Source organism: Nicotiana tabacum, chromosome 6 (genome assembly GCF_000715075.1).
Source record: "Nicotiana tabacum cultivar K326 chromosome 6, ASM71507v2, whole genome shotgun sequence".
Classification (NCBI taxonomy): domain Eukaryota; kingdom Viridiplantae; phylum Streptophyta; class Magnoliopsida; order Solanales; family Solanaceae; genus Nicotiana; species Nicotiana tabacum.
In genome coordinates, this window is record NC_134085.1 from 161,654,725 (window position 1) to 161,682,377 (window position 27,653).

The 27,653-nt window shown below is 40.6% G+C and overlaps 2 protein-coding genes across 2 annotated transcripts; one reads left to right on the forward strand and one right to left on the reverse strand.

Annotated features, from left to right (window-relative positions):
- The first annotated feature begins 16,443 nt into the window (after positions 1-16,443).
- Positions 16,444-20,253, forward strand: LOC107760475 (uncharacterized). Its single transcript, XM_016578527.2, has 4 exons — positions 16,444-17,186; positions 18,337-18,561; positions 18,712-19,095; positions 19,252-20,253. Exons 1-4 carry the CDS (start codon positions 16,596-16,598, stop codon positions 19,726-19,728), a joined length of 1,677 nt encoding a protein of 558 aa, XP_016434013.1. The 5' UTR covers positions 16,444-16,595; the 3' UTR covers positions 19,729-20,253.
- An 838-nt stretch (positions 20,254-21,091) lies between these two features.
- Positions 21,092-25,285, reverse strand: LOC107760474 (putative receptor-like protein kinase At3g47110). Its single transcript, XM_016578526.2, has 2 exons — positions 22,220-25,285; positions 21,092-22,095 (listed from the first exon to the last, which is right to left on the reverse strand). Exons 1-2 carry the CDS (start codon positions 24,918-24,920, stop codon positions 21,707-21,709), a joined length of 3,090 nt encoding a protein of 1,029 aa, XP_016434012.2. The 5' UTR covers positions 24,921-25,285; the 3' UTR covers positions 21,092-21,706.
- Positions 25,286-27,653: the final 2,368 nt, after the last annotated feature.

Genomic DNA, 27,653 nt, shown 5'->3' on the forward strand with positions numbered 1-27,653 from the left:
ATAGGGAGTCTCGACCAGCGAGCTTCTCCCCGGAGGTAAGAAGAGAAGGGTTTCGGCACAGTTTATATACAGTCCAAATAATATCAAAGCGGTAACAGCAGCATTTAGCACATTAGGCTCAAACATGTAAAAATCAGATAATAAATAAAGCCAAATAATAACAATTATTTTAAGCTCGAATTCTTAACCCTGAACCAGTGGTTCTGGGTCAAAATTTTTTCAAATCCCCAGCAGAGTCGCCAGAGCTGTCACACCTCCTTTTTCCGCACCCGATGGGGCAGGGGGAGTTTTTTCCAATTAAAGGACAATCGAAACGGGATTGGTTTAATTATTTCAGAGTCGCCACTTGGGAGATTTAGGGTGTCCCAAGTCACCAATTTTAATCCCGAATCGAGGAAAAGAATGACTCTATATTACAGTCTGCGTACCAGAAATCTAGATAAGGAATTCTGTTAACCCGGGAGAAGGTGTTAGGCATTCCCGAGTTCCGTGGTTCTAGCACGGTCGCTCAACTGTTATATTCGGCTTATTTATCTGATTTTAAAATACAATTATGAACCAATGTGCCAATTTTAACTTTTAACCGCTTTATTATTATTGTATTTACAAGAATGTGAACATCGCTTAAAATACGTCTTTGGACTGCGTCACATGAAATGCACCCACAATCCGGAACGCATTTTATTTGATGTTTTGAGATTTGGATTTGGGTCGCATGAAATGCGCACCATAGCTTAAGAAAGTAAATTATTAAAGGTGCGCCTAAAGAGACTATCGCGTTATTATTTTGCGGAGGCCGTGAAATTCGCTAAACGACCCTCCTGAATTCTAAGTAATTTTAAACAAGTATTTACTGAGGGCCCCGCAATTTGTATTTTTATTCGGCGAGGCTCATCTCATTCTTATTTTTTTTAAGAATTTGCAACGTTTTATTTTTTTTATATTTTAAAGGGATGCCATTTTTACGCTTTTAACCATACTAAACCTTACAACTTCTTTACAACTAAAATCTCATAACTTGTTAGAAGTTTAATAAAAAGATTTTTAGCGAATGAGTATTTCGGGAGTAGTAATAACATGTACTAATAATAATTTTTGAATGAACTAAGCGAAGGAAAGGACGAACAAATTAACGGCAAACTTGTGTCATAGAACAACTAGTCAAACTTAATTAAATGACATCAAATAAACAAGAATCACATAACGCAAAATGAGCAAAAATGCATACGATGAAAACATAAGCAGAAAATTATCATACCAATTTCTATATTGCATTTTTTGAACTTTTGACATAACATTTCCTTATTTAATGCTCGAGGTTTACTAACCTTTGAACCTCGGCAAACTTAGGACGACAAACACGATTCCGACGGAACTCAAGCCGGACCTCTCTGAATGAAGAACAACGACGGAACCTCGGACAGCGCCTCGACGAACCAAAGTCGACCTCGACGGAAAAACAGAAAACTCGGCCAAGCAAGATCGCAGCAACCCACCGCTGCTCGGAAACGCAGCTACGACTGCCTGGCATGCAGCGATAGCTGCTCGTCGGACTGAAAATGGCGGACTGGTTCGTTAGAGCTAGGAGGAGGAGGGGTGGTTGCCAGTGTTTGGTGGTCGAAGGGACTGGGGCTGCGACGGGGTGGGTTGTTGACGTTGGTCGTGGTGCTGGGGTGACAGTGACGGGGGGGTCAGCTGGGTAGGTTTTGGAAGTGGTTTTGAGGCGTCAATGGTGGTTTTGGTCGGTGTCGTTTGGGTGTGTTCGTTGGTGGTGTCGGACGGTGGTGATGGGGTGGTGTTTGGTCGTTGGTTATGTTGGTCCGGTGCTCGGGGGGAAAGTCCGGTCAGTAGGGTCGTTTACAGTAGGTGTTTGGACGTTGCGAGGAGGAGGAGGGTCGTCGTGGGTTGAAGAGCGGTGGTCTGTTTGGACAGGAGGAGGAGGTTGGTTGTTTGGACAGGAGGAGGAGGTTGCCGGTGCTGGGGGGGCTGTTCGTTGATGGAGGGGGGCTCCTCTCGTTCTTTTTTTTTCGTTTTTTCTGCTTCTTCTTCTTAAGAAGAAGATAAACAGTACATGTTTTTCTTTGTGTTTGTCCGTGTTTCAATGCCCATGAAAATGAGCCCCACGCGTGGTGGGGTTCGAGGCATATGTCCCCCACGCGTGGTGGGGTTCCCCACGTGTCCTGGACACGGTTTATTATGGGCTAGGTCCGAAAATTAGGCCTAAAACCGGGTAGTTTGAACCCGAATATTATTCTTTTGCCCGGACCCGAGAAATAGGAACACGTTGCTTAACTAGTCCTATGTAAGCAAAATAACTACCAAAAATAAGACTAGTATTTAAACAAAACTATATATTTTTAAATATTTTTCAAGATTTTAAAATAGCTACAAAAATATTAATAAAACTATTTTTTTTGTAATTTTCGTAAATATTAAGATAAAATATGAAGTAATATTTTTTGTATTTTTCAAAGTTAAAATAACTATAACATATTAATAAAACTATTTTTTTGTAATTTTCGTTTTTTAATAAAGACAAAAATATGAAATAATATTTTTTGTATTAAAATGACTTCAAAACATTAATAGAATTGTATATATATTTTTTGTTAATTTTCGAATTTATATAAAGTACCAAAATAAAGTGCAATTTTTGATTTTTTTCAAGTTTATGAGGGATACATAAACTAAAATTTATATATATACTTTTTTTTGTAATTTTTTTTTGCAATGAAATAAAGTAAAAATAGTTAAAATAGCTATACTAGACCCAATTTCACATATTCACACTAAAAATGTGAAAATTCTCGGGGAGGGTCAAAAATCACGTGCTTACAAGTGGTTGTGGTCGTCCAAATTTGGACCTATACAGTTAGTCCGTCTGCTTGTCGAGGTTGCGGCTTAGTGCGTCCTCGATAAGCGGACATCGCCCACGCCTGCGGAGAAATTTGGCTTACGAATCGTAATGGTTTGGCCAACAACGGAAGGTTAGCGTGCTTTACGATATCCTGGGTGGTGTATCTTATTAGGAAATGATGTCACTTCCACGTGTGTCATCATTATGAACATTTCTGAGACAGAGGTTGATGATTTGTCTCTTCGATTTTGGTGCCATTTTGCAGCCTTCCGCTTCGATTCTGGCGCTACCCAACCCTATAAATAGGTGGAGGGTTTGTTTTTCCAAAAACTCTTGGCCATTTCTTCTTTGGTTATTCCTTCTCATACCTTCAGCTTTTGCTCTAGCGATTTCGTTGCTTTCTCTCTTCTGTTCGCCGTTCTTAGGTTTTTCTGTTTTATCAACACATTTTCCGCCATAGATATGCCTAAAACACACCGATCTCGTGAGGGGATTTCTGACGCCACCCTGCTATCCATGCTCCCTTCCGGTGGTGAGGACATGACGGTGGAGGAAAGGGATAGTTTTTCCACCGTGGACGAGTTACTGCCGAGACACCCCATGTCTCGAAGTGACTTTCTTAAAGAACCTGCTCCTACTCCCGCTTCGGTAGTAGCTGAAACTGAGCAGGCCCATATAGATGCCCTCTGTGCTAAATACAACATTCCCCCTCATATCGAGATGGTTCCAGCGGGAAGGGACTTCGTGGAGGTCCATAGACCGGGGTATTGTGCTTTTTATGAATACCCCTTTGTGATTGGTCATTCCTTCCCCCTTATCCCGTTAGCAGAAGAATTTTGTCGATTCTATCAGGTTTGCCCGGCGCAGCTTTCTCCGTACACGTACAAAATACTTTTTGTGTTGACAAAATACGCGGAGTTGGTGGGGTGCGAAGTTACCGTTCACCACCTCCTGCACTTGTTTTCTCCTAGCTTTCACAGGGGTACTATGGTGCATTTGAGGCACCGTGGGACTAAAGGGCTGGTGGTCGGAACTAACGACCGGGCTAGTCACAAATTTTGGCATAAGTATTTCTTTGTCAGAACTGAACACATTGTGTCGGACCCCGCTAGATTTTCGGAGCTGTGGAATGAGAATCGTAGGTGTCGTAACTTGTTTATTCCTCTCTTTTTTATGTCCAACTTAGTGTTTATTTGCGGCTCTCCTTTGCAGCTATGTGGCATCCACCCCATCCCATCGCCGGTATAAGGGATTGGGTAGCCTATTTGCTACTTCATGCAGTGGAGACTCTAGACTGTCCCACTTTTGTGAAACGCTTTGGACCGAAGGTCTCATCCGGTAAGTGTCTTCCTCTATACTGCTCTTCGACTGTTTGCCATTGTCTACTGATACGACTCTTTGTGATGAAAGGTCGTGGAGCTTCTAGGCGCAGGGCCCCAGTCCCTGCATTTCGCTAGGCCATCGCCTCCGCCTGAATGCAATTCACTTTGGATGAGTCCGTTCGAGAGGGTCGTGCTCGGCCGGTACAGGTGAGAGACTCTTCTCGGGATATGGTTGTGAGGGAAGAGATCTCTTCTTTACCGGTCCATCACCTCGTGGATGAGTCCTCTAATGGGGACGAATCTTCGTTGAGAAAAAAGATAAGGGTAGAGCTTGGGAAAGGTATGGCTGTTGATACTGGTAAGAGTGGGACGGGTGCGGCAGAGACGACACCGGTGTCCGCGTTTATGGCCAATACCATCTTGGCGGGGAGGTCTCCCCAAACATAAGGGGTTTACCAAGGAAGCGGTTCTGTGCGCTCCACTGAAGGTGGCGCATCATCTACTGTCGGAGGGGGATTACGCGCTGAGGGCGATGGTTTGGGCTCGGACGTCGACCCAGGGGATGTACACGAGTTTTTGAAGCGTCACACTCACGTAGACGTCAGAATGGAGGGTTTTGATCGACACATAGTCGTCCCTGGGGACTACGACTTGCTGTCGAACTGTGATCAGGTGGAATCCGTTTTTACCCCTTTATGTGTTACTCCCGAGAGTGAGGCACTTAGAGCGATGAGTGATGCAGAGTTGTCATGGAACGTTTCCGGCATGGCTCTTCGGGTGAGTGCCTTTCTTTTTTTCATCGTTTGATCTATTTTACTATTCTTGGCCCGTCTCTTTGTTTTAACTTGGTTTTTCATATTAGACCCTCATTATGGAGATAGAGCGTGAGCGTCGGGAAAGGAGGAGGACGACCATCTATGGGAAGATGTCCTCTAAGTATCAAGAATACCCCACCAAGCATCGTGCGATGGCCGACATTTTCACTCAGGATCGCAAATTTCAGCTGTTCCGCGAAGGGCTTAAGCAGAGGGAGGATCAGTTGGCGTGTCAGGTCGAGGAATTGAAAGAGTGAGATAAGGACCTTATGAAGTCCATCGCCCGTTGTAGTGAGCTTGAGGAAGCCCTTAAGGTCAGGGAAGATGAGCTAGAGCTAAATAAGGGAGTGGTGGCTGAAAATGCTGACCTCCAAGCAAAGGTGGCCAATTTAACTACCGAACTGAACACGAAGGCAGCGGAGGTCGTTGACCTTAAGAGTGAATTGAGCGCAACTGCTGATAGACCGGCCCATGCCGAAAGGGACAGGGCAATCGCCGTATCTGAGACAGCGACTTTAGAAGATGCCCTCCGTGTTTGTAGGTTGGAGTGGGCCAAGGAGTCGGAGGCGTCTACGCTTAAGGTAGCAGGACTTGAGGGGCGTATTCAAGGTTTGGAGGCAGAATTGTCCGCATTAAATGAGCAGGTGGCTTCTTTGAAAACGGAGGACGTGTGTCGTCAGTTACAACCCTCTACATCCCATGTTTCGGCTGATCCTGCCGTGCCTCGCCATTTGTATGAGCTATGGGTTCACGTTGAAGCCCGACTCAATGTGTACAAGGCTCTTTATGCTGACGGGAGGGCGTTCGAGATGGAGCTTCAGGATGTGCGTGCCAAAGCCCGTACAACTCGTGAGGCATATAGATATGACCCCATCACGCGCTGGCGGGGATGATATTAGTTCTGGTGATGCGGACAAACTTGCCTCCGATTCTTGGTACGAGGAGGTGTATGCCATATGGATTGATGTGGCATAGTTTTCGGCTGTATTTACTTTTGCTTCGCCATTTTTGTGAGGGCATCTCTGAGCCCTTTGTAAAAACAAATATTTTTAATATATTTGCTGTAATGAAAATTGTTTTGGTCGTGTACCTCCGAGTTGTTGTTCCCTTGCTCCTGTTTGTTTGACGATGACTTTTGCCGCAGTCATGTCACTCTGAATCTTTGTTTAACTCTTTTCATTAGCAACGGCCTTGGCCGTAGGGATATTACTTTCGAGCTGGTGCCGAAGTAGTATCCTGTCGTGGTTCGAGTGAAGTCGAACTATTTTCTTTGACGATGGTCTTAGACATTAGGATGTTACTTTCGAGTTGGTGCCAAAGTAGTATCCCATCGTGGTTACCAGCTCGAAGTAGTATCCCATCGTGGTTCGAATGAAATCGAACTCTTTTCTTCGATGATGGCCTTAGCCATGGGGATGTTACTTTCGAGTTGGTGCCGAAAGTAGTATCCCGTCAGGTTTCGAATAAAGTCGAACTCTTTTCTTTGACGATGGCCTTAGCCATGGGGATGTTACTTTCGAGCTGGTGCCGAAGTAGTATCTCATCGGGGTTCGAATGAAGTTGAACTCTTTTCTTTGATGATGGCCTTAGCCATGGGGATGTTACTTTTGAGCTGGTGCCGAAGTAGTATCCCGTCGGGATTCGAATGAAGTCGAACTCTTTTCTTTGACGATGGCCTTATCCATGGGGATATTACTTTTGAGCTGGTGCAGAAGTAGTATCCCGTCGGGGTTTGAATGAAGTCGAACTCTTTTCTTTGATGATGGCCTTAGCCATGGGGATGTTACTTTCGAGCTGGTGCTGAAGTAGTATCCTGTCAGGGTTCGAATGAAGTAGAACTCTTTTCTTTGATGATGGCCTTAGCCATGGGGATGTTACTTTCGAGTTGGTGCCGAAGTAGTATCCCGTTGTAAGGGTGGCGTTCTATTTTATTTGTTGGAGTGTCGTAGATGCTAGTTTTATTCATACATTGGAGATGCGTGTTGATTTCGTGTACATAATGGAGTGATTTTATTCATATACATGTCGACTTCACTCGTACAATGGCGGTACATGTCGATTTCATACATATAATGGAGATTCTTCATATCTAGTCCATTCATTGTTGAGCCTGGAGATGTAATCAGTAGGCGGGGTGAACAATACTTCAAACCTCGAGACGTCCCCCTCGTCGCCTCATTAAAAACCTCCCCGAGAAAACCCAATTGGGACAAAACCCGGGCAAGGGAAAAAGAGTACGACTTGGGAGGTGTTTTTTCCAGAAGTGGAAGTACTTGAGGTGCGCGACATTCCAGTTATTTTGTAGGAGTTTTCCTTCCATTGTTTCTAATTGGAACGTTCCTTTGCTTGCTGTTACTGTGATTTTATATGGCCCATCCCATTTTGTTCCCAATTTCCCTTCATTCGGGTCTTTCGCTGCTTGCGTTATGGCTTTAGCATGTAGTCCCCGACTTTGAGTGGTCGTACTTTGGCCTTCTTATTATAATACCTTTCTGCTTGTTGTTTTTGGGCCACCATCCTTATGTGTGCCATATCATTTCATTCTTCGACCTCATCCAGGTCTTGTAATCTGCTTTCGTCGTTGCTTGGTCCACTCTCATTAGAGTATCTCAGGCTAGGTTCCTCGACCTCATCTGGTATGACTGCATCAGTATTGTAGACCAGTGAATACGACATCTCACCCGTACTGGTTTTGGGCGTTGTGTGGTAAGTCCATAGCACCTCTGGTAGCAGTTCCGGCCATAGCCCTTTGGCGTCCTCGAGCTTTTTCTTTAATATGTTCAATATTGTTTTATTGGAGGATTCCGCTTGACCGTTGTTGGCATGATGATATGGCGTGGAGAGTATCCGCTTGATGTGCCATTTTTTGAAGAACTCAGTCGTCTTTTTCCCGATGAACTGGGGTCCGTTGTCGCAATTGATTTCTTTGGGGGTGCCGAAGCGGCATATGATTTTTATCCAGATGAACGCGATGACTTCTTGTTCGTGTATTTGAGCGAACGCACCTGCTTCCACCCATTTGGAAAAGTAGTCAGTTAAAACCAAAAGGAAGCATATCTTACCTCTCCCTGCTGGGAGGGGCCCGACGAAATCCATCCCCCATTTTATAAACGGCCATGGAAATATGATGGAATGCAGGAGTTCCGTTGCCTAGTGTATCATAGGGGCATATTTCTGGCATTGCTCACATTTCTTGACGTACTCCGCAACCTCTTTTTTCATAGTGGGCCAGTAGTATCCTACACGAATAAGACACCTAACGAGGGCCCGGTTGCCTGTATGGGCACCGCAGTGGCCTTCGTGTACCTCTTCGAGCACACGCCTTGTCTGATTTGGTCCAAGGCATTTGGCTAACGGGCCGTCGAACGTCCTTTTGTAAAGGTCGTGGTTTATGAGGTTGTATCTGGCCGCTTGTATTCGAAGCTTTTTGGCTTCTTTTTTATCTTGTGGGAGTGTTCCCTCCTACAGATTGATATGATGCGATTACACCAGTCCCAAGTTAAATTTATAGAATGTACCTCGACTTGGTCTATTGACGAGTGGAGAAGGGTGACCATGTTCTCCTTGGTGATGTTTTTAGTTGCTGTTACCAGCTTGGCGAAGCCGTCTGCTTCGATGTTTTGTGCTCGGGGTATTTGGTCGAGTCGGCATTCGTCGAATTCTGGCAGCATCTTGTGGATTTCGGTCTGGTATTTTTGCAACCTCTACTCCTTAACCTGGAAAGTCCCAGTAACTTGGTTTACAACAAGTTGAGAGCCGCAGCGGAGGATGACTCGCTGAGCACCATACTTGAGGGCCAATTTCAGTCCTGCAATTACGGCCTTATATTTGGCATCATTGTTAGTCATTTCAGGGCATCATATAGATTAACGAATTGCTTTACCCGTTGGGACTTCGAGTACGAGACCCAGTCCCGATCCCGACGCGTTGGATGCGCCGTCAGTGTAGAGGACCTAGAGGTCAGGTCGTTTAGGTGAAGCGTGAAGCGCTTCTTGCTCGACTTCGGGCAATGTCTCTGCACTGAAATCGGTGACGAAATCAGTGAGCACTTGCGACTTTATTGCAGTTCGCAGTTGATATGTTATATCGTGCTCGCTCAATTCTATGGCCCATTTGGCCAACCTACCCGATAATCTGGGTTTGTGCAGGATGCTCCTGAGAGGAAAGGTTGTCACCACCTTTATGGGGTGACACTGAAAATATGGTCTAAGTTTTTGTGAAGCTACGACTAATGCTAGAGCCAGTTTTTCAAGGTGGAGGTACCTTGTTTCGACGTCAATTAAGGTTTTGCTGATATAGTAGATTGGAGATTGCGTACCTTTGTTTTCTCGGACTAGAACTGCACTTACCGCGACTTCGGATACAGCTAGGTAGACTAGGAGGCACTCGCCTGAATCTGCCTTGGCGAGTAAGGGTGGTGAAGACAAGTATGCTTTTTGTTTCCTCAGGGCGTCGACACATTCTGAATTCCACTGAAGTCCATTGTCTTTCTTTAATAAATTAAAAAATTTATGGCATCTATCCGATGACCGTGAGATGGACCTCGACAAGGTGGCTATCCGTCCTGTCAACTTTTGTACCTACTTTTTGCTGGTTAATGTTTTGCATATTCCTTCAATGGCCTCAATCTGTTCTGGGTTGACCTCGATGCCTCTTTGTGATACCAGGAAGCTGAGGAACTTACCCGAGGTTATGCCGAAGGTGCATTTTTCGGGGTTCAGTTTCATGCCGTACCGTCTTAATATGTCGAAGGCTTCCTTCAGATGATCGATATGATCTTCTTTCCTTTTTGACTTAACCAGCATGTCATCGATGTAAACTTCCATTATTTTACCGAGTTGGTTCTTGAACATCTTGGTGACCAATCTCTGATGCGTCGCCCCTGCATTCTTTAGTCTGAACGGCATGACCTTATAGCAGTATGTTCCTTGGTGAGTGATGAAAGTGGTTTTATCCTGTTCTTCTTCTTCCATGAGGATCTGGTTGTAACCCGAGTAGGCATCTAAGAAGCTTAGTAACTCATGTCCTGCTGTTGCGTCGATGAGCTGGTCGATGTGTGGCAGTGGAAAGGAATCTTTTGGGCATGCCTTGTTTAGGTCCGTGAAATCTACACACATTAGCCACTTTTTATTTTTCTTTTTCACCATGACTACATTGGCGGCCCACTGAGGGTATTTTGACTCTCGGACGGAGCCATTTGCGAGCAGCTTATCGACTTCTTCGCTGACGGTGTCGTTGATCGCGTCATTAAACTTCCTTCTTATTTGTCGTACTAGCGGGTATATGGGGTCGACATTTAGCTTCTGTGTGGCGATATCCTTTGGGATACCTGGCATATCTGCATGAGATAAGGCAAACAGATCAGCATGGTTAGTCAAAAATTTATGAAACTTACCTGGTTTTGAGAGGTTATGCCCGATATAGGCCTTTTTGTGCTGTCGTTGTTGTCTAGTAGGATGGGATCAAGATTTTCTATCATTGAATCGGACGCTTCCACGATGTCGGGGTCCTTGATGACGTCTGTCTGCATGTCAAGTTTGGCTCCCGATATCGCTAATTGCTATGCTTCCGCGTTTGACCCTTTGAGTTGCTGGGTGTGGGTGCAATCTTGGGCGATGCGATAACATTCTTGTGCGGTGAATTGCTCGCCTCGAATGCTGAATACTCCCCATGGGGTAGGAAACTGGATCACTTGATAGAGACTGGAAGGGACCGCTCGCATGTCATGTATCCACGTGCACCCTATGATGGCGTTGTAGGCTGTTTCTTGGTTCATGACGTGAAACTTCATTTCCAGGGTGACTCCTCCGGCCAGGATGGGTAGCACTATCTCTCCATAAGTCTGTTCGACTGCATTATTAAAACCTGTTAGCGTTATGCAGCACAATATTATTTTGTCTTGGAGTCTCATCTGTACGAGGACTCGAGGATAGATAATACACGCGCAACCCCCATCATCTACCATTATTCTTTTTACATCAGTATCTGCAATATGTAAAGTGATAACAAGAGCATCATAGTGAGGGAAAGACAAACCGTCGACATCTGACTTATCGAAGATGATACTGTCTTCGAGGTTATCATACCGTTCATGGGTGATTGATCGCTTGAGTTTATGTGTGGTGGTGAACTTGACATGATTGATTGCTGCGCCATCGCCCCCGCCGATGATCATCTGTATAGTGTAAGCGGGAGAAGGCGGTTTTGGGGGTCCCTGGGGCTGTTCGCGTCCGCGAGCGAAGTTAGCCCATCCTCGATCGCTCAGCAACTCTTTCAGGTGTCCTTGTCTTAGCATTCGCACTACCTCCTATCGCAGTCGATGCAATCTTCGGTTTTGTGACCCCCTTTTTGGTGAAATTCGCAGAAAGCGTTCGACTTTCGAGTGCTGGGGTCTGACCTCATCTCTTGCGGCCATTGCACCTTTGTACCGAGTTTCTCTAGTGCGTACACTATTTCTGAAGGAGAAACACAAAAATTGTGAGCAGATAGGGGTGGAGGCATGCATTTCTCATGTCGATATGGTGTTGTGTGTCGAGAAGGAGCATCCGTATGCCGTGGTGGAGGCGGGGCAGAAGTCCTGACATAAGGCTAATGCCTTTCTCGGCTGAGACGGGGCCCCGGTTGATCCCTTCGACCGTCGTTGTGACGATCTTTCCTTTCTTCAGTTTGAAATGACATTAACCTTTACCGTTGAGGTCGCCTCGTACCTCGGTGCAGTAGGCGTTATGGATTTCTTCCCAAGTAGTTGGAGGGTATTTCATGAGCCTGCTTAGCAATTTTCTGGTCGCTCTCGACCCGTTCCTGTTTAGTCCGTTCTGGAAGGCTGCTACAACCATTCCTTCTGACACATTCGGTAAGCTCATTCTCACCCTGTTGAACCGAGCTGGAAAATCCCTGAGTCCCTCGTCGTGCATCTGTCTTACGACAAATATATCGTTTACCCTAGCTTCTGCCTTTTTGGCTTCTGCATGGGCAATGACAAATTTGTCTGCCATTTCCTCGAACGTTGCTATCAAGCATGCCAGTAGTTGAGAGTACCATGTCAAGGCTCCTCCTGTTAGGGTTTCGCCGAACTTTTTCAATAGCACCAATGGTACTTGCTCTTTTGAAAGATTGTTACCTTTTACGGCTGTGACGTAGTGGATGATATGATCTTCTGGATCGGTAGTACCATCATATATCTTTAGGTAGGGCGGCATTTTGAAGGTCTTTGGAATGGCGTAGGGGGCCGCTTCTTCACTGTATGGTTGCTCAATGAATCGACCAATGTCGCGTTTTGGCAACAACTTTGGGGCGCCTGGTATTTTGTCAACCCTCTCTTGGTGTTCCTTCATTTGGTCACGGAGTGCCTTATTCTCATTTTTCATCTCCTCCATTTTCTTTAAAACGGTTGCAAGCATATCATTACCTGCGTCATTAGCGACATGAGTGTTACTTGTACGCGGGGCATCTTGCTCATTAGCGTTTATCGTGACATCTGCATGTGCAACATTCCTGTTATCCCTTTGGGCGGGCTTATCAAGTATGGTGTTCAGAGTACTTGTTAGCCATTCTTCCAGCAGTCTTCTTACTGCCGGTGGTGCCTCTCCTGTTGCAGATGTGGATGCTTCCTTCTCGCGCGAAGCACTTACGCTTTCGTGCGGGGGAGGTGAAGCGTCTCCCCTGGGTGTGGTGTCCGGTGTCTCGTTTTCGTTATCTTCCCTGCTATCTTTGTTGATGGTGTTCAGGAGGTTGGTTGAGACGCCTACTATTGCTTTTTGCCTTGCATCTCCTTTCCCTGTCATTGTTAGTTTGTACAAAGCTAGGAAGAGGTGATTATCCCTTTCAAGAGTCTAGATGAGACAAATCTTAGCTAAGGAAATCCCCACAGACGGCGCCAAATTGTTTGACCAAAAGATATCGAAACCTTTTTGATTAAATCAATTAATGAAGATGAAGAGGTAAATCTCATCCAAGCATAATAAAATCTAGATTAAAAGATGCGAGGGATGGACAAGATGAATAATGCTTCTTAATATGTCGAAACGATTAAGCGTAAATATAACAACTTCGAATGTAGAGAAATATTGCAATTGATGCTATTAACCAAGATAAAAAAATGATGTGTGGATTCCAGAACTGTAATAAGTAAAAGTTGTCTTTTTTGTATTCCTCCCTCCCCCACAAAGTCTTCTCCCTTTATTTATAAGGGACAATCCCCTGTTGAACCCTAAAAAGCATAACATAAAGAATATTCGAAAAGTATATTACTACGGTCTCCTGTTGCGCCTACACTACTACAAATATTGTACGTTTACTACCCTCTACAACGACCAAAGGACGCTGCATCGTAAGGGTCTCGTCCCTCGCCGCACTCGTCAGTGGTCGTGGTCGTCCAAATTTGGACCTATACAATGACTACATGGGATTTTATTAGGGAAGTAAATGACGTTTCATGATTAAAAAGTTGAGACGGAGCATTTTTTTTTTTCAAATAAGAAGAGCGAAACTATAGTAAAAAGCGGCATAAGAATTACGATTAACTTTTACTACGTAGTAAATAAAGCAATAAAAAGTCGGCACAAAATTATGCGTTCATTTTGGTAATTTTGTCGTACGCATTATATATATATATAATTCTGGGAATAATAGATCTGATGTGGCACCTCTCAAAGATGAGGATTACTATTTATCTTTTTTCCTGTTTTTTTTTTGTTTCCTTCATTCCTCTCACTGAAAATCGATCATTTTAATTACTATCATATTATTGCATCTCGTTACATCTCACTAATCATAAAAACAGTTACACAAACTTATCATCTTTATTGCCAACTTAATTGCAGGACATCAAAGGACAGACGTTGCAAAAGAGACAATTATGTTCCTATTTTTTTCTTTAAAAGATTAAAATTACACAAGATAAGAAACATTTGTTTGCAAGGTGGCTGAAATTTCTTTAAGAACATTAAGAGTAGTATGTAGTAGTCATGATTAACATTAAGTCTTTTTGTTCTTCTTTTTCACCATAAAAAAGCAAATGCAAATGCGTCATCCATTTTATCCATGGCAGAGCTGCAAATTCTTTGAAGGAACTTGGGTTGAAGATAAAACTTATCTTCTTTATACTACAACCAAGTGTACTTTCAGCCAAAGGTATGACTGTTCCTTAATAAGATTAAACATCCTTAGTACAGACGACAATCCCGTGATGTAACTCTATCTCTACTATATGATTTTTTTCCACAAATACTTCCTTAAGAAAAAAAGGAAGACAACAGAAGAATCTCCTAATTTGTTGAGCAACAAAGAAAAAGCATAGTTATTTTGTCTAATAGTGCATTTACAATATCATCCGTGTTAAAAAAATACTTAAAACAAGTTTATAGGATGTACAATTTGTAATAGGCTTCCAAATTTTTATTTTAGATTCCTACGACTTAGACTATGTAATTATTTTATTGATTATGATTAGATTGAATTCGTAAATATCAAATATGTTAATTCAATATTGACATACAATTTTGTCTAGAATAATCGTTAGTCAAGGCGAAAAGAAAAAAAATATGTTGTTTCCCTCTGTTTTAAATAGATCGTGTATTTTACATATATATTATTCATAGTAGTGCTATCTCTTTTTCTTCAATTGATTTAGTATGCGGAGGAGTTTTATTTTTAATATTGATCACATATCGATGGGATCATTAGAAGATGAACTAATTTATTTATTGCAATGCAGTTATTAGTTCTTTTTTAACTATTTTTTTGTGTATATAACGATCTTTATTAATCTTCATTTTTTGAACGGTTATCTGTAGTTATTTGCTAGGAACTTTGATAGTATTCAATTCCTTTAGATTGTCGATGTATAGTAGTTAAACTTCTTTTATTTTTATGATCTTTTTCCGATTCTAATATGTACTTCTATTTTATTCTACTTTATTTTGTTGTATTTGTGAATGGAAAATTTTGCAAATAGATATCCAAAACATGTCACGGCAAACGATTATCTTATTTTGATAATTTCTTATTTGATGGACTTAACGTTAGTAGAAATTCTTTTCCAGGAATGAAGTCAACTATAAATGTGGTAGATATAAATAGGCTTGTAGGATTTAACGCGGGCATTTATATTGTTCATATAAATTCTTCACCATTTGACCTTATACCACTACTCATATTTGAATTGATTGTTTTTGTTGCTAGGTGGTGACTCTAAATTATAATTAGGTGCTGACTTCAAATCATTTTTTTTTCTTTTCTATATTTACAAGTGAAGCAGTCAACAACATTTGATGAAAGGGTATCGTGCATGTTAGAATATTGAAGTATTATTTAAAGGAAATTAATAAAATTGAATGACTGTAACGTCTGAGAAAATCACAAACATATGTAGACATATTTTTTTAAAGAAAATCCTTGTATAAAGATTAAACATTATATAAAAAATAAATATATTTATATATCGGTTGTTTTTCTTATCTCATCAATATCAAACCAAATCAAATCAAACTAAATGTATATCAATTTTTTAATGTTAGTTTGATTCAGTATGCATAACACTTTTGAATTGTCTAGCACTATATATCGGTTGATTTTTCTTATCTGATCAATATCAAACCGAATCAAATCAAACTAAATGTATATCAAATTTTTAATGTTAGTTTGAACACTATGCATAACACTTTTGAATTGTTTAGCATTAGAATATCACTTTTTAAGAAAAGAAATAAAAATTATACACACTTGTACCAAGTAATATTATGCACGTAAATATATATACACTTACACTTATTTATGGATAAAAAAAAGGAGTTAATTGTGCGAGAGATAAATATGCATTCAAATATCTGTAAAAAATAAAGGCGGACTACAAACATTATGTAAAAACATAGGAATTAAAGGTAACAATGTTTTTGCAATTTTTTCTTTTCAAACAAAATGTCAATAGTAAATTGAAAACTAACTAAAGGCCTCAACCGGTTTTTGAAAACATATTTGAATACACTAATAGTATACACTTACTATTTGGTTGTTTTTAATTATCAAATATTAGAGAAAGATATTCATAATATAATAAAAAATGTTCACATCAATTTACTAGTAGGGGGATAAAGAAGATTACAAGAGTGAGTTTAAAATTTTCTCCAGAGAACAACTCCAGTATTTTCTAATGAACACAATTAGAAATCATAAACACATTTTAGAACAGTGATTTGATACACAGACTTCAAAGAGAGAACATTTTACGAAATAGTGGTCAAATTCAATTGTCAGAATGAATTTTTTGCTTCACTTCAACAACAACCTCACGTCTAAATACTCACAAATACAAATTTAAAAATAATTTTCTTATAATCATATCCAAAGACTCAATAGAAGAAAAAAAGAATAAAGAAAACAAAATCGTTTTCCACTTCAATCTACAAAGACTACTTAAAGGTAGGTACCCAAAAGTCTTGAATTTTTCTTCGTAATCAAAAATAATTTAGATAGGGACGGCGTCGCTTAAGTTCCCGCCCAAGTGCTGTAAGAAGTAAGAACTCATTCGCCACCACTGAACACTGGGCTGTGGCTCCGCCGTCCACCACCCCTATAAACCCCTAAATCCTACTCCGGCGAAAAATGTCTTTATCCATAGTGGAGCGATCACTCTTCAAAGACAAAGACGGCGGCTCCACCGTCATCAAACACCGGTTCCTAGGGTTCCTAATCTGGCAAGCACTTCAATCCACCGCCGTCTTCTTCCTTTCCAAAACTCTACTCCTTTCTCTCTTCACTCCAACCCCTTTCAAACCCTCATTCCTCAGTCTCTTCGCTTTCATAGTTTTCCACTTCTCTCTTCTCATCTTTTCCACTTCCCTTTTCATTATCTCCTCTCCTCGGCCTCATCGCGCTGCTTCTCCTTTGGAGCTTTTGCTCGGCTCAGTTAAGCTGATATTGGTTCCTATTTCTAGTTCCCAGCCGCTACTCTCCTCCGATTTCCGGCTCCGCGCCAGGGTTTCCCTTAGCTACGTGCTATTCGTGGCGGTGTCTGCCGTATCGACTTCTTTGTCTATGATTAGTTTGTGCTGGAGCTGTGGTGCTTTCGATCAAGTGAAGACTAGGCGGCTGGTTATTGGAAAGTTAGGGTTTTGGGGTTTGCAGCTTGGAATGTTTTACGCGGTCCACTATGTGTATAAGAAACGCTGGGTTTTGCAGTTCCCGATTATCCAGGTATAGAACTTGTTGCTCTACATCAGTTTTAATATATTGATTGCACATGAATAAATTGTGATATTGGATATGCTTTTGTTGAATTGACTTTTAACTGAGTTATATCCATAGTTTTAGCTTTTTAACCTAAAATCAGTTTGCTCTCTGTTGCTAACTGAAAGTGAAGAGCTGAATCATAGGTGTTAAATTTGCTGTTTGCCTGATTGGATATGTACTGATGTTTACATGTAAATGTGTCTTACTCTTTATTAGAATGTCTTGCACACTCGGTTATTTATTACTATTCTTTATACTATACTGAGGAAGTTATTATTCTGGTAGCATAAGTAATAACAGTAGTTCCAATCACAAATGATTTATATTTGCATATTATTTTGGTCTTTGCTGTGTTATACTTCGTGTATAGACTGTGAATAGGCGCATGATCCACTGGAGAAGCACACTTTTATAACTCTAAGGTGATAGTATACCTCGACCTTTTTAGAACAAGAGTAAGACAGATATCGATGAGTCGAAGCACTTCCTTTTACACTATTTCTAAACCTTGTTCGTGCTTCATGTATAGAAGTTAAATAGAGCTATTTTCTATTGTTTCATGCGGAAGTGATGGAATAAAACTGAATTATTTGTCACTTAATGTTTAATGGTACTCATTGTAATTTAATTGTTTTTCTTCACTTGATTTAAATCTTTATAGGAAAAAAATAATGTTATTTCATACTCAGTATTTGTTGAGGCCTTAAGCTAGTATGACAATGCCATTTCTTTTTGACAAGGAGATGCTTACTTCTTTTGTGTGTGTGTATGTGGAAAGGGTTGGGGGAGTTGAGGATTTTTTTAATAAGGTACTTTTATTGATGTATACGGGAAATGCCTTGTATACGAAAATCTGATTCTGCATGAAAGCACCCAATCGTCTATGCGGACTGGAAGTCTGGAACAGTTAATTGAGAGTTTTCAACTCCATTTGTGATTTCTCTCATTGCTATGATTCTAATAATTTGATTTCTCTTTGGTTGCTTTCTCTCTGCATGGACAAGATTGTCTGATTAAATATGCACGTCCCGTCATGTAAATTGCAGTTTGATGTGGTGACTTGTAGTATCTTTTTCTGTAATCCGAGGTACTAACAACAGTTCCATGTCAACAGCGTCCTCCCTTTTTCAGCTTTAAGATGGGGCTACCTTTAGCTGTTGGAAAAGCTCTCAAGCTTTCAGCTGTTGGTTATGTCTTTTCAGCTCTCCTTGCGGTTTTTCTACCTTACGAGTTTAAGGGTCAACTTCCTGTAGGAAACTTTATTACTGAGCAGATTATCTTTTACATCGGAAGTTTTGTGGTGATTCTCTGCTGGGAATTATCTCATCATTTACACCAAGTCAGTCTCTCTCTCTCTCTCTCACACACACACACACACAGACACACAGACACAGACACAAGTAGCTGTGTATGTTCAAGCTGGTTATTTTCTCAAGTAGCATTTGAAAATAGCATAAAAAGCAAAAGTGATGTTGATTTGACTATTTAGGTGTTGCATACAAAGCGGTCTGTCTTTGCCCCTCCAAAAGGTTCTGCAGCTGCCGAGACAAATCCAAGTGAACCGCTTCTTGCCGCATTGGAGGAGAGCACACCAAAATCTCTTCTGCAGTATCTTGCTTACCTTGATCTTTGCATGGCATGCGAGAGTAATGTTGACCCTTGGCGCCGAGCTGCCTTCTTTGAGGAAAGTGGTGAGACATACAAAAGAGTAATTTCTGTATGCTTGACCCCTGTTGAACAGTTCACGAGAAACATAAGTGAAGTTTTGGAGAGCTCTCCAGTTGATAACTCCTTGCAACTGTCTCATCAGTTGCGTTCGCCAAATGAACAGCTTGCTGATTCAAAGATTTATGAATCATTTGATGACTTTCAGGTAAATCACTAATTTCCATATGAATGAATGTTAGTATTAGATATTGTTCTGCTTTTTTCTCTCTGGTCGTTTGTTCTTAATTTATAAATTAAATTTCTTCAGTTTTGCTGTCATTTAACATATCCTGAAATGGTCTGTTATTACTAATGCATGCAGCTACTAGCCTGGTGTGCTCGCATTGTGGCATCACTGACCGTGCATTCACACAAGGAGGATAGGTTTGGCGTTGCTCAACTTTCTGGGAGCAATGCGGCTGTTCTCTCAACTTTATTGTCCAGTTTATTGGTTGTTGAAACTCTAATGGGCAAGAAAACCAACTTACCATCATCGAATTCTGTAATGGATCCTGCTGGTATTAAGTGGGCTACATTAAACTCAGGAAGGAGAGATTCAGCTGCAGGTGTTGCAGGAAAAAGAAAAGGATCCCCTTTTTATGCAAAAGCTTATTCGATGGCTGATATCCTGAGGACTTCCATCTACTGTATTGTCTCTGCTTTCTACGATGAGATGTCGCATGGTGCCAAGGCAGGGCTGCTCGAGAAGGATTGGATAATCAGTAGTAAACCGCTGTATGGAACTCGTGAGCTCCTTTCACAGAAATTGAGGCTGTTCCTGGACTACCAAGCTACCTAGGGTGGATTGCACTTCATGAAGGCTGATTTTGAAGAGGTTGCACTTATGTTTTGAGTGGGGATGTTTACTCAAAGGTCGATGCCTCAGTCCTGGGATGAGAAATGGCGTGAAAAAGAAAAGATAATATATTCATACCAAGTCCATCTGGTGGTTGTTGTCTGCCATCGGCATAGGTTCAGATCTTGGCGATTCTCATCTTTTCTTTTTTAGATGGATAAATATGGGGTGATGGATTAAATTTCCAGGTGAGTGTCATTTTTGTGCATTATTGAGGTACATTTTTTAGTTTAAATTTCTTCCCTATGGAATCGCATATACATCTGCAATTTGCTCTTGTGCATTTCTTTGGGAGCAGTATATGCATTAAAACAATCTGTAAGCATTTAAGAGGAAAAAAACAATTTTGAGAAGATCTGCATCTAATGCAAAGACAGTTGGAATTGAGGAGATCATGAGATTTTTTTTTGATTGTTGATGCTGGACGTGCAAGTTGAAAATAACAGTTCTGTGTTTTAGCTTCAGAACATCTATTTTTGTTTAGTTGCGGCAGCCATAAAGTGGTCTCCAACCAGCACCTCATTGACTTTTACTTATTGAACTATCGACAGGGGTACGACCTAACATTGTGCAACTCTTAAAACTCTGGTAATTACCAAATTCAAATCATTTGTACTAAGTGTTGACTGAATGGGAGAACCGTTATGCTTTTACATACTGTAGCAGTGACGAGGTTAAGATGTTTGAGACAATATTTGGAAAAACGATAGTTAATTTTGTTATTTCGGTGAAGTAGATGTTTTTCTTAAAAAAGGACGTGCTAGTATTTTGCGAGTGCAAGAGGAATTATATATCAAAGAATCAACTTGAATTACTACTATTTTATTTGCAAGTTAAAAAAAATTCACGGACAAACGTCAAAGATAGTTGAGGAAAGGCTGTAGAGTAAAAGTTACCCACTTGTATGTAAAACTTAAATTGGGTTGCACATATGGAGAATGGATGGATACAAAGGATAAGCATATATAGAGACGTGTTGTTTGTTTCATATATCAAAAATAAAATCCACTTGTAGGATTTATGGAATGAGAACTTATAAGTTTTCTAAAGGGTTATCATTAGTCTTTAAATCCATCAATAAATTATTATTTCACATAATGTATATTGTCGCCATCGAATTTATTAAGTATGTTGATTGATAATGAACCTCACCCATTAATAAATCAAAACAAAATTATATACATTGTTCATAACAATTATATTCAGATTAAGAATATAAGTACATTTAATTAACTAGATAATTTATTTTTTATATTTAGTATAAAAATACTTATCTCTACTTGGTTTGTGCAATCAAGATAAAATATTTAATCTTGTATAGATGGAATATCCCTTGTGTGGTGGAAAGGGGGTGCTGGGGTTGGAATATCCTGATTTAGTCTCTCTTTTTTTATAGGCGCAACCGCGCAAATGCACCAATCCTTTTATGCTGTAATGTCAAGTTTAAGTTGCAAATGTGGATTAGTTGCTATTATGGTATGTTTAAGAAGAAGACAGGGCCTGAATTAGTGAATTTGTAACTAATATTAATAACATATAGACCAGTATGGAAAAGTTAGATGTGAAGACGAGATTGATATACTTGCTTTCGTAGAAAGACAAGACATAAAAGTCCAAAACTTTCCTAGTTTTGCTTCGAAAGAAGAATGAAGAAAGCTTCTGGTTCTTTAATATAGAATTCAAACCATGGATTGAAAATAGCGGAAGCTTCCCAATCTCATACATAACTTCTTAAACTTTGCTACTCTTGCTTCAGAAAGAAGAAGCAAGTTTCTAATGCTCTAGTTTTGTTGCAGATTTCTTTTTGTCTTTACAATTTCCATTATGGTGAATTTTTCAATTCCTGACATAACATAGTGAAATAGCATTGCATGAAAAGTAAATTCAAAGTTTCAGTTGTTATCTAAGGCTTCAATCCTCTTCATCTGTTTTCCGTTACCAGAAATTTGTCTTTGATCTGTGCCAACTGACTGTAAACTTGCCTCATTGTCAATCTATCTCTTGGGGATTCAGCTGAACATGCAACTCCAATCTCAAGTATATCAACCAAGCATTCAATCTGACGTCTTTCCAAATTAGCCCAATATTCTTCTCCATTGGTTGTTTTCCCCTTTATGTCACCATTTAGAGTTGTTTTGTCTAGAATCTCCATAACTCTCTCCGGTAACGCTGTTTTCACAAAGTGGTAGAGGCTAGAGCTCTCTTGGAACAAAGTGTCTGTGGGTCTTCTTCCAGTGAATATCTCCAATATTAGAATTCCAAAACTATACATATCTCCTAAAATGGAGACCTTGCCACCTGTGCCATATTCTGCAATCGATAAAGTAAACAACTAATGTTAGACAAAACCCACTTATGTTAGTGCATATGTTCATGTCAAACTTAAGTTACAGATTTACGTAGCTTTGTTTTGCTAATTGGTAGACATATATACCTGGAGCTGCATAGCCAATGGTTCCTTTTACTCCAAGTGAGCTAAACTGATTAAGATTAGCTTCAGTATCAAGTCCAGGAAGGAGTCTCACCAAACCGAAGTCGCCAAGATGAGCTGTGAGATCTTCATCAAGAAGAACATTTGATGGCTTTATATCGCAATGACCTATCGAAGTTTGGCACTGATGATGAAGATAGTGAAGGGCAGAAGCCACGTCAGTTACGATATTTATTCTTTGAAGAATGGTCAAGCTATCCTTTGGTGTCTCCACTTCTGGATGTAACCACTCCTCCAAGCTCCCATTTGGCATGTACTGATATACCAAAGCTTTAAACTCATTTCCTTTGAAATCAGCACTTGAGCAAGCTGTGATGACCTTGATAAGGTTCCGGTGCCTAATGTTTCTCAATGCTTGGCATTCTGCTATGAAGCTTTTTGAAGCTCCTTCCTGCTGGAGATTGAGTACCTTGACAGCAACAACCATTCCGTTAGGGCCTAGAGTTCCCTTGTAAACAGTCCCGAAACCTCCAGAGCCAATTAAATTTTCAGAAGAAAATCCACCAGTTGCTTTGAGGAGCTGCTGATAAGAAATTTTGGTGAAGTTTCCAGATGTAGATCTATCATCTATTTGATCTTTCGAACTTCTTCTCCGATAAAGGAACACAATAACCGGCAGCAGGATTGAGAACGAAGCAACAAATACAATGACCAAAATAAACTTGAGGGCAAGTACATGCTTCTTTCGTGTTCTCTGGGGTTCTTGAACAGCACATGGTGGTAAATTCAGTTCTTGAATCCCACCACAAAGCTTGCGGTTCCCAACTAATACCAGAGCACTTAAGTTGGAAAATGGTCCAGTAACAGGAACATTACCCTCTAGATTGTTAAATGACAGGTTCAAGTAGATTAAGGAAGTAAGAGTTCCCATGGAATGAGGAATGGACCCGGATAGGTTGTTCAAGGAAAGATCTAATAACTGTAGATTCTTCAAGCCGCCTAAATTAGGAATGGTTCCTTGGAGGGAGTTTCTCTGCATTTGGATTTCCAGCAAATCCAAGCAGTTTCCGAGGGATGGTGGAATTATACTGGAAAAGCTGTTATGAGAAAGATCAAGAGAAATAAGACGGCTCCAATTTCCTATATCGGTTGGGAGGTGACCAGTAAAGGAGTTATAAGACACGTTAACTAGTATGAGAGATGAAAGAGTCGCGAGTTGCTGGGGTATAGCTCCACTCAGATTGTTTTTGTAAAGCAGGATATATTGCAACTGCTTGCAGTTTCCTAGAGTTGGAGGTATGGTTCCTTCTAGCTTGTTATATGACAAATAAAGATATAAAAGTTTAGTAAGGTTGCCTATAGAAGGAGGAATCACCCCTGTCAAAGAATTTGAATCCAAACCGATATTTCCCAAGTTTGGTAGGTTGCCAACAGAATCTGGAATGCTGCCTGTTAGACGGTTGTAACCCAAGTAGAGTAAATCCAAGCTCACCAAGTTTGAGATGTCTTTAGGTATGGTTCCTCGGATCTGATTTCCCGTTATAATTAGCCTTGTCAAATGGCTAGACAGGTTCACTATGGAGTTGGGAAGAATACCTCCAAACTGATTTAGTCCGATATGTAGGAATTGAAGGTTGCTGCAATTGGTTAGATGATCTATGAAGTTGAGGTCATCAGGTGCACCATTTCCAAGAGAATTACCAAAAACATTGAGCCACAGCAGATTTCGTAGGTTACTAAAACTTGATGGTACGGTTCCAGTGAAATTATTTTGAGGAATATCAAGCTGCAGCAGTTTTGTAGCATTGGCTAAAGAGGATGGAATGGAACCAATGAAGTGATTCTGCGCTAAATGAAGTATCTGAAGATTAGGGAACAAGTTGCCTATATCGAATCTGAGATTACCAACAAAGTTGTTGTAAGAAATTGATATTAATTCAAGAAAGGACAAATTATACAATGTAGCAGGAAACTCCCCTGATAGTCTATTTACTGCTACTCCAATCTCTCTCAATTTGGTCAATCTAGCAATAGAAGCAGGCACTTGTCCTGCTAAATTGTTATATGATAAGTGCAGCTGTTGTAAAGATGTTAGATTCCCAATAGAAGCGGGAATTGTTCCTGTTAGATTGTTATTTCTGAGATAAAGTTGCACTAGCTTTGTTAGTGATCCAACATCAGAAGGAATCTGTCCTACGAGAAAGTTGCGTTCTAAGATGAGGCTCTTGAGTTTAACACAATGCGAAATATTAACTGGAATTCCCCCTCCTAGTAAGTTGAAACTCAGATTCAACTTTTGAATCCTAAATAACCTGCTGAGTTCTTGAGGAATTTGACCGTGTAACGAATTTTCTGAAAGGTCAAGGGAATTGAGGAAAGAGAGGTTTCCAAGATGAGGTGAGATTGTACCTGCCAATCTCTGACCTTGGAGATTCAAACTGATGACTCTTTCATGTCTAAGGCTACATCTTACTCCAGCCCACCGACAGAAGTCGACAGATTCATTCCACGAGGCTACAACTCCGGATGGATCTTCAGTTATTTGGGACTTGAAGCCAATTAAGGCAAGTTTATCAGTCTCATTACTAAGTGCTGCAGCTGCAGCATATACTGTAAAGAAAAGGAAAGTGAGTTGCAACACAAGAATGACAGCATGGATAGTTAAGAAAGTGCGCAAGCTAAAACTCATTGTGGGAAGTTCCATTTGGAAGAAGAATATCAAGGAAAATGTGAATATATCAGTGTCTCTTGTGAGCAGCAACCTTAGGTTTGCTTCTTATAGGGGTTGTGAAGTAGAATTACTGGAAAAAAGAGAGTAGAATTACTGCATAGCGATTACTGATTAGAGGAAAAGATAAATTAAGTTGAAATCTATTATGTAAATAGTTTTGAAGATGGATATATTGACCAAAGAATAGAGATATATATACATCTGATACGTATGGAATAAAATCTAGCATGATATCATAATATAATATCCTTAAGTTTTTGTTTTCAGTGTGATTGGCAAGTTTGAGTTGATGAACTCCCTCTTTAAAATATGCATCAATGATCTCTAGCTCTTAAAATTGTTGTTCTCGGCACGGCAAAGGGTTGACTAAAACTATACAATATGTAAGTTCATTCCTTTCTGTAATTTATAATTTGATTATTTATGAGAATGAGAAAAGCATGTTTATCAGCCTTATTCCAAATTAATGATGCTACGACATATTGAAAATGAAATAGTGGGAAAAGAAGAAAATACTGACCTTTGCAGCAGGGGACGAAAAAAGGGTTGAAAAATGAAAGAAGCTGCTTTTGTGTAAAGTTCATTCCAGTCTTCTTTTGTTAGTTTATTTACTCAGAATGAGTAAAATGAGATTGGCAATGATCTCTCGGGATCAAATGCAATAACCTTATCTTTACAGTGTGATCACTGATCAAGTTTGAGATGCAAATGTGAATTTAGCAGTTGCTGTTAAAGTGCCTTTGAGCTCAACCGTGATTTGAACAGCAGTAGCTTTTATTTATTTCCTTATTCTTAAGACACAGTTGGACCAAGTTATTAGATATATATAACTTAGTTGTTCCTATTGAAAATGAAATACAAAATTCAGTATTTAGAAGCTAGAAAGAATATATATACGTCAGTGATCGGCTGAATTTGCCTAGGCATAAAGAAATAAGGTCTGTTATTCGTTGTGGTCATCACTTTTAATATATTTTCCAAGGCAGAAAGTAAAGAAATGGTTCTTGAAGCTGAATTCCGCCATTTCATTCAACATCCAGTGAATTAATAAAACATCAAACATGACCCCCTCCCCCACCCCACTCCAAAACCAAAGTTGGAAGCCAGTTGAGGCCAAGTTTGAGGGCCATTTATGTATTATGCCTAACATAAATCCCCCATATAATGGCTGTTCCTTTTCTTTTCTCAAGGTTCTCGTTGACTTCAAAAGCTCTGGAGTCATCTACATTTCTGTAATCTGTTCACTTTGATTTTATCTCTGGAATAACAATTTCCTAAAGAATACAAAACAAGGGTTTGACCAATTTCAATTTCTATTTTTTTTTTTTGGCAGGACTAAGTTGTATAATCTCTGCTTGTTTAGGTTGTTCAGATATATTTCAAAGTGTTTGATGTAGTTCACCCATTTTTTACAAAAAAATATTTGTTGATAATATTATGCTCTTTTAATTTAGCAGTGGATTGTTCGTGAAAAACCCCGAAATGAGTTTGGGCGTTAACTCAAAATTGTCCCGTGGAGCACTAAATAGTCCCCCAAGTATTCAGAACTAATGCACTTATAGTATAGGATAACAGTTTCAAACCCAAACGGCGGAAGCGTATAAGTCCCAAACTCTGCAAGTCCGGTTCCCAAACATAAGCGAAATCAGATTTCCCCCGGTCATACATAATAAGTGTCATTGGCGGCTTTCCAGCCATGCCCCATGGCCCTTTGGATGCGGCCCATGGCGTCCTAGCAAGCCTCCCAATGCCTCGCGCCGCGGACGGCCCCGTGGTCTTGGCTGCGCAAAGTGACAAGTGCGCATTTGCCTCTGTCGTCCCACCGATATCCCTCGCCAGCGCCGCAGGTAGATGCCAACAGCGCTGCGCGCGGAGATCGTGATGCCAAAGTCAAGGTTGCTGACAACGGACCTGTTTCTGCCTTGTAGAAAATTAAATCTTTTTTATTGTAAATATAGAGTAGTTTTATTTCATGTACTTCAATTATGTTTCTCTAGCTTAGGTCTAGTCTTGTAACTTTGGTTTATTTTTTAAGCACTATTAGGGGGATCAAGCAATCAAACTTTCTAGCAAGCAAATAATTCTCTGTATTGGTGTCTCTCCACCTCGACACCGTGTTGCTTTTCTGTAATAGCTTTCATTAATGTAATCAAAGTTTCTTTCATTCTTAATTCTCATTTATATTCTCTCAATTGCTTTTGACATTGGTTTTCACGTACGACACTGACAATCTCCTTTAGCGTACGGAGGGGACCTCAGTTGGCGGATAGTAACTGCACTGATATCAGTTGCTTAGCCTTATGTCGTCCTTTCAAGGAATCTTAGGAAGGCGCCACGTAACAATTGGTATCAGTGCCTAGGCTCGACATCGGACGAGGGAACACATTGCCATTACCACCATTTCTAACCATGGTGAATCATGGGGACCGTATTACAGCCCTTGAAGAGACGGTTGATGTATTACGACCCATCGTGGATACGTTGCCTGAAATAAAAACCAGCCTAGTGCAAAGGTTGGACGACCTGTACTGCAGAATGCTCCAGGCCAAAGTTGATATGGAAAACATCAGTCGCGATTCTGAAGGAGACTAGTAAACAGCAGCCACGGAGGCAACCAAAAATTTTGGCAAATTCGAGGGCCTCCAACAGGAGTGCGCTGAGGATTTAGCCTACAGGGCACAAGATGCAGACAAGATGACTGTCATG

Excerpts from the sequence above, each read along its gene's own strand:
- LOC107760475 (XM_016578527.2), top strand. The coding sequence starts at position 16,596 with ATGTCTTTATCCATAGTGGAGCGATCACTCTTCAAAGACAAAGACGGC. Across the intron at positions 17,187-18,336 it reads TGCAGTTCCCGATTATCCAG|CGTCCTCCCTTTTTCAGCTT; the intron begins GTATAGAACTTG and ends CCATGTCAACAG. Across the intron at positions 18,562-18,711 it reads TATCTCATCATTTACACCAA|GTGTTGCATACAAAGCGGTC; the intron begins GTCAGTCTCTCT and ends TTGACTATTTAG.
- LOC107760474 (XM_016578526.2), bottom strand. The coding sequence starts at position 24,920 with ATGGAACTTCCCACAATGAGTTTTAGCTTGCGCACTTTCTTAACTATC. Across the intron at positions 22,096-22,219 it reads CATTGGCTATGCAGCTCCAG|AATATGGCACAGGTGGCAAG; the intron begins GTATATATGTCT and ends TATCGATTGCAG.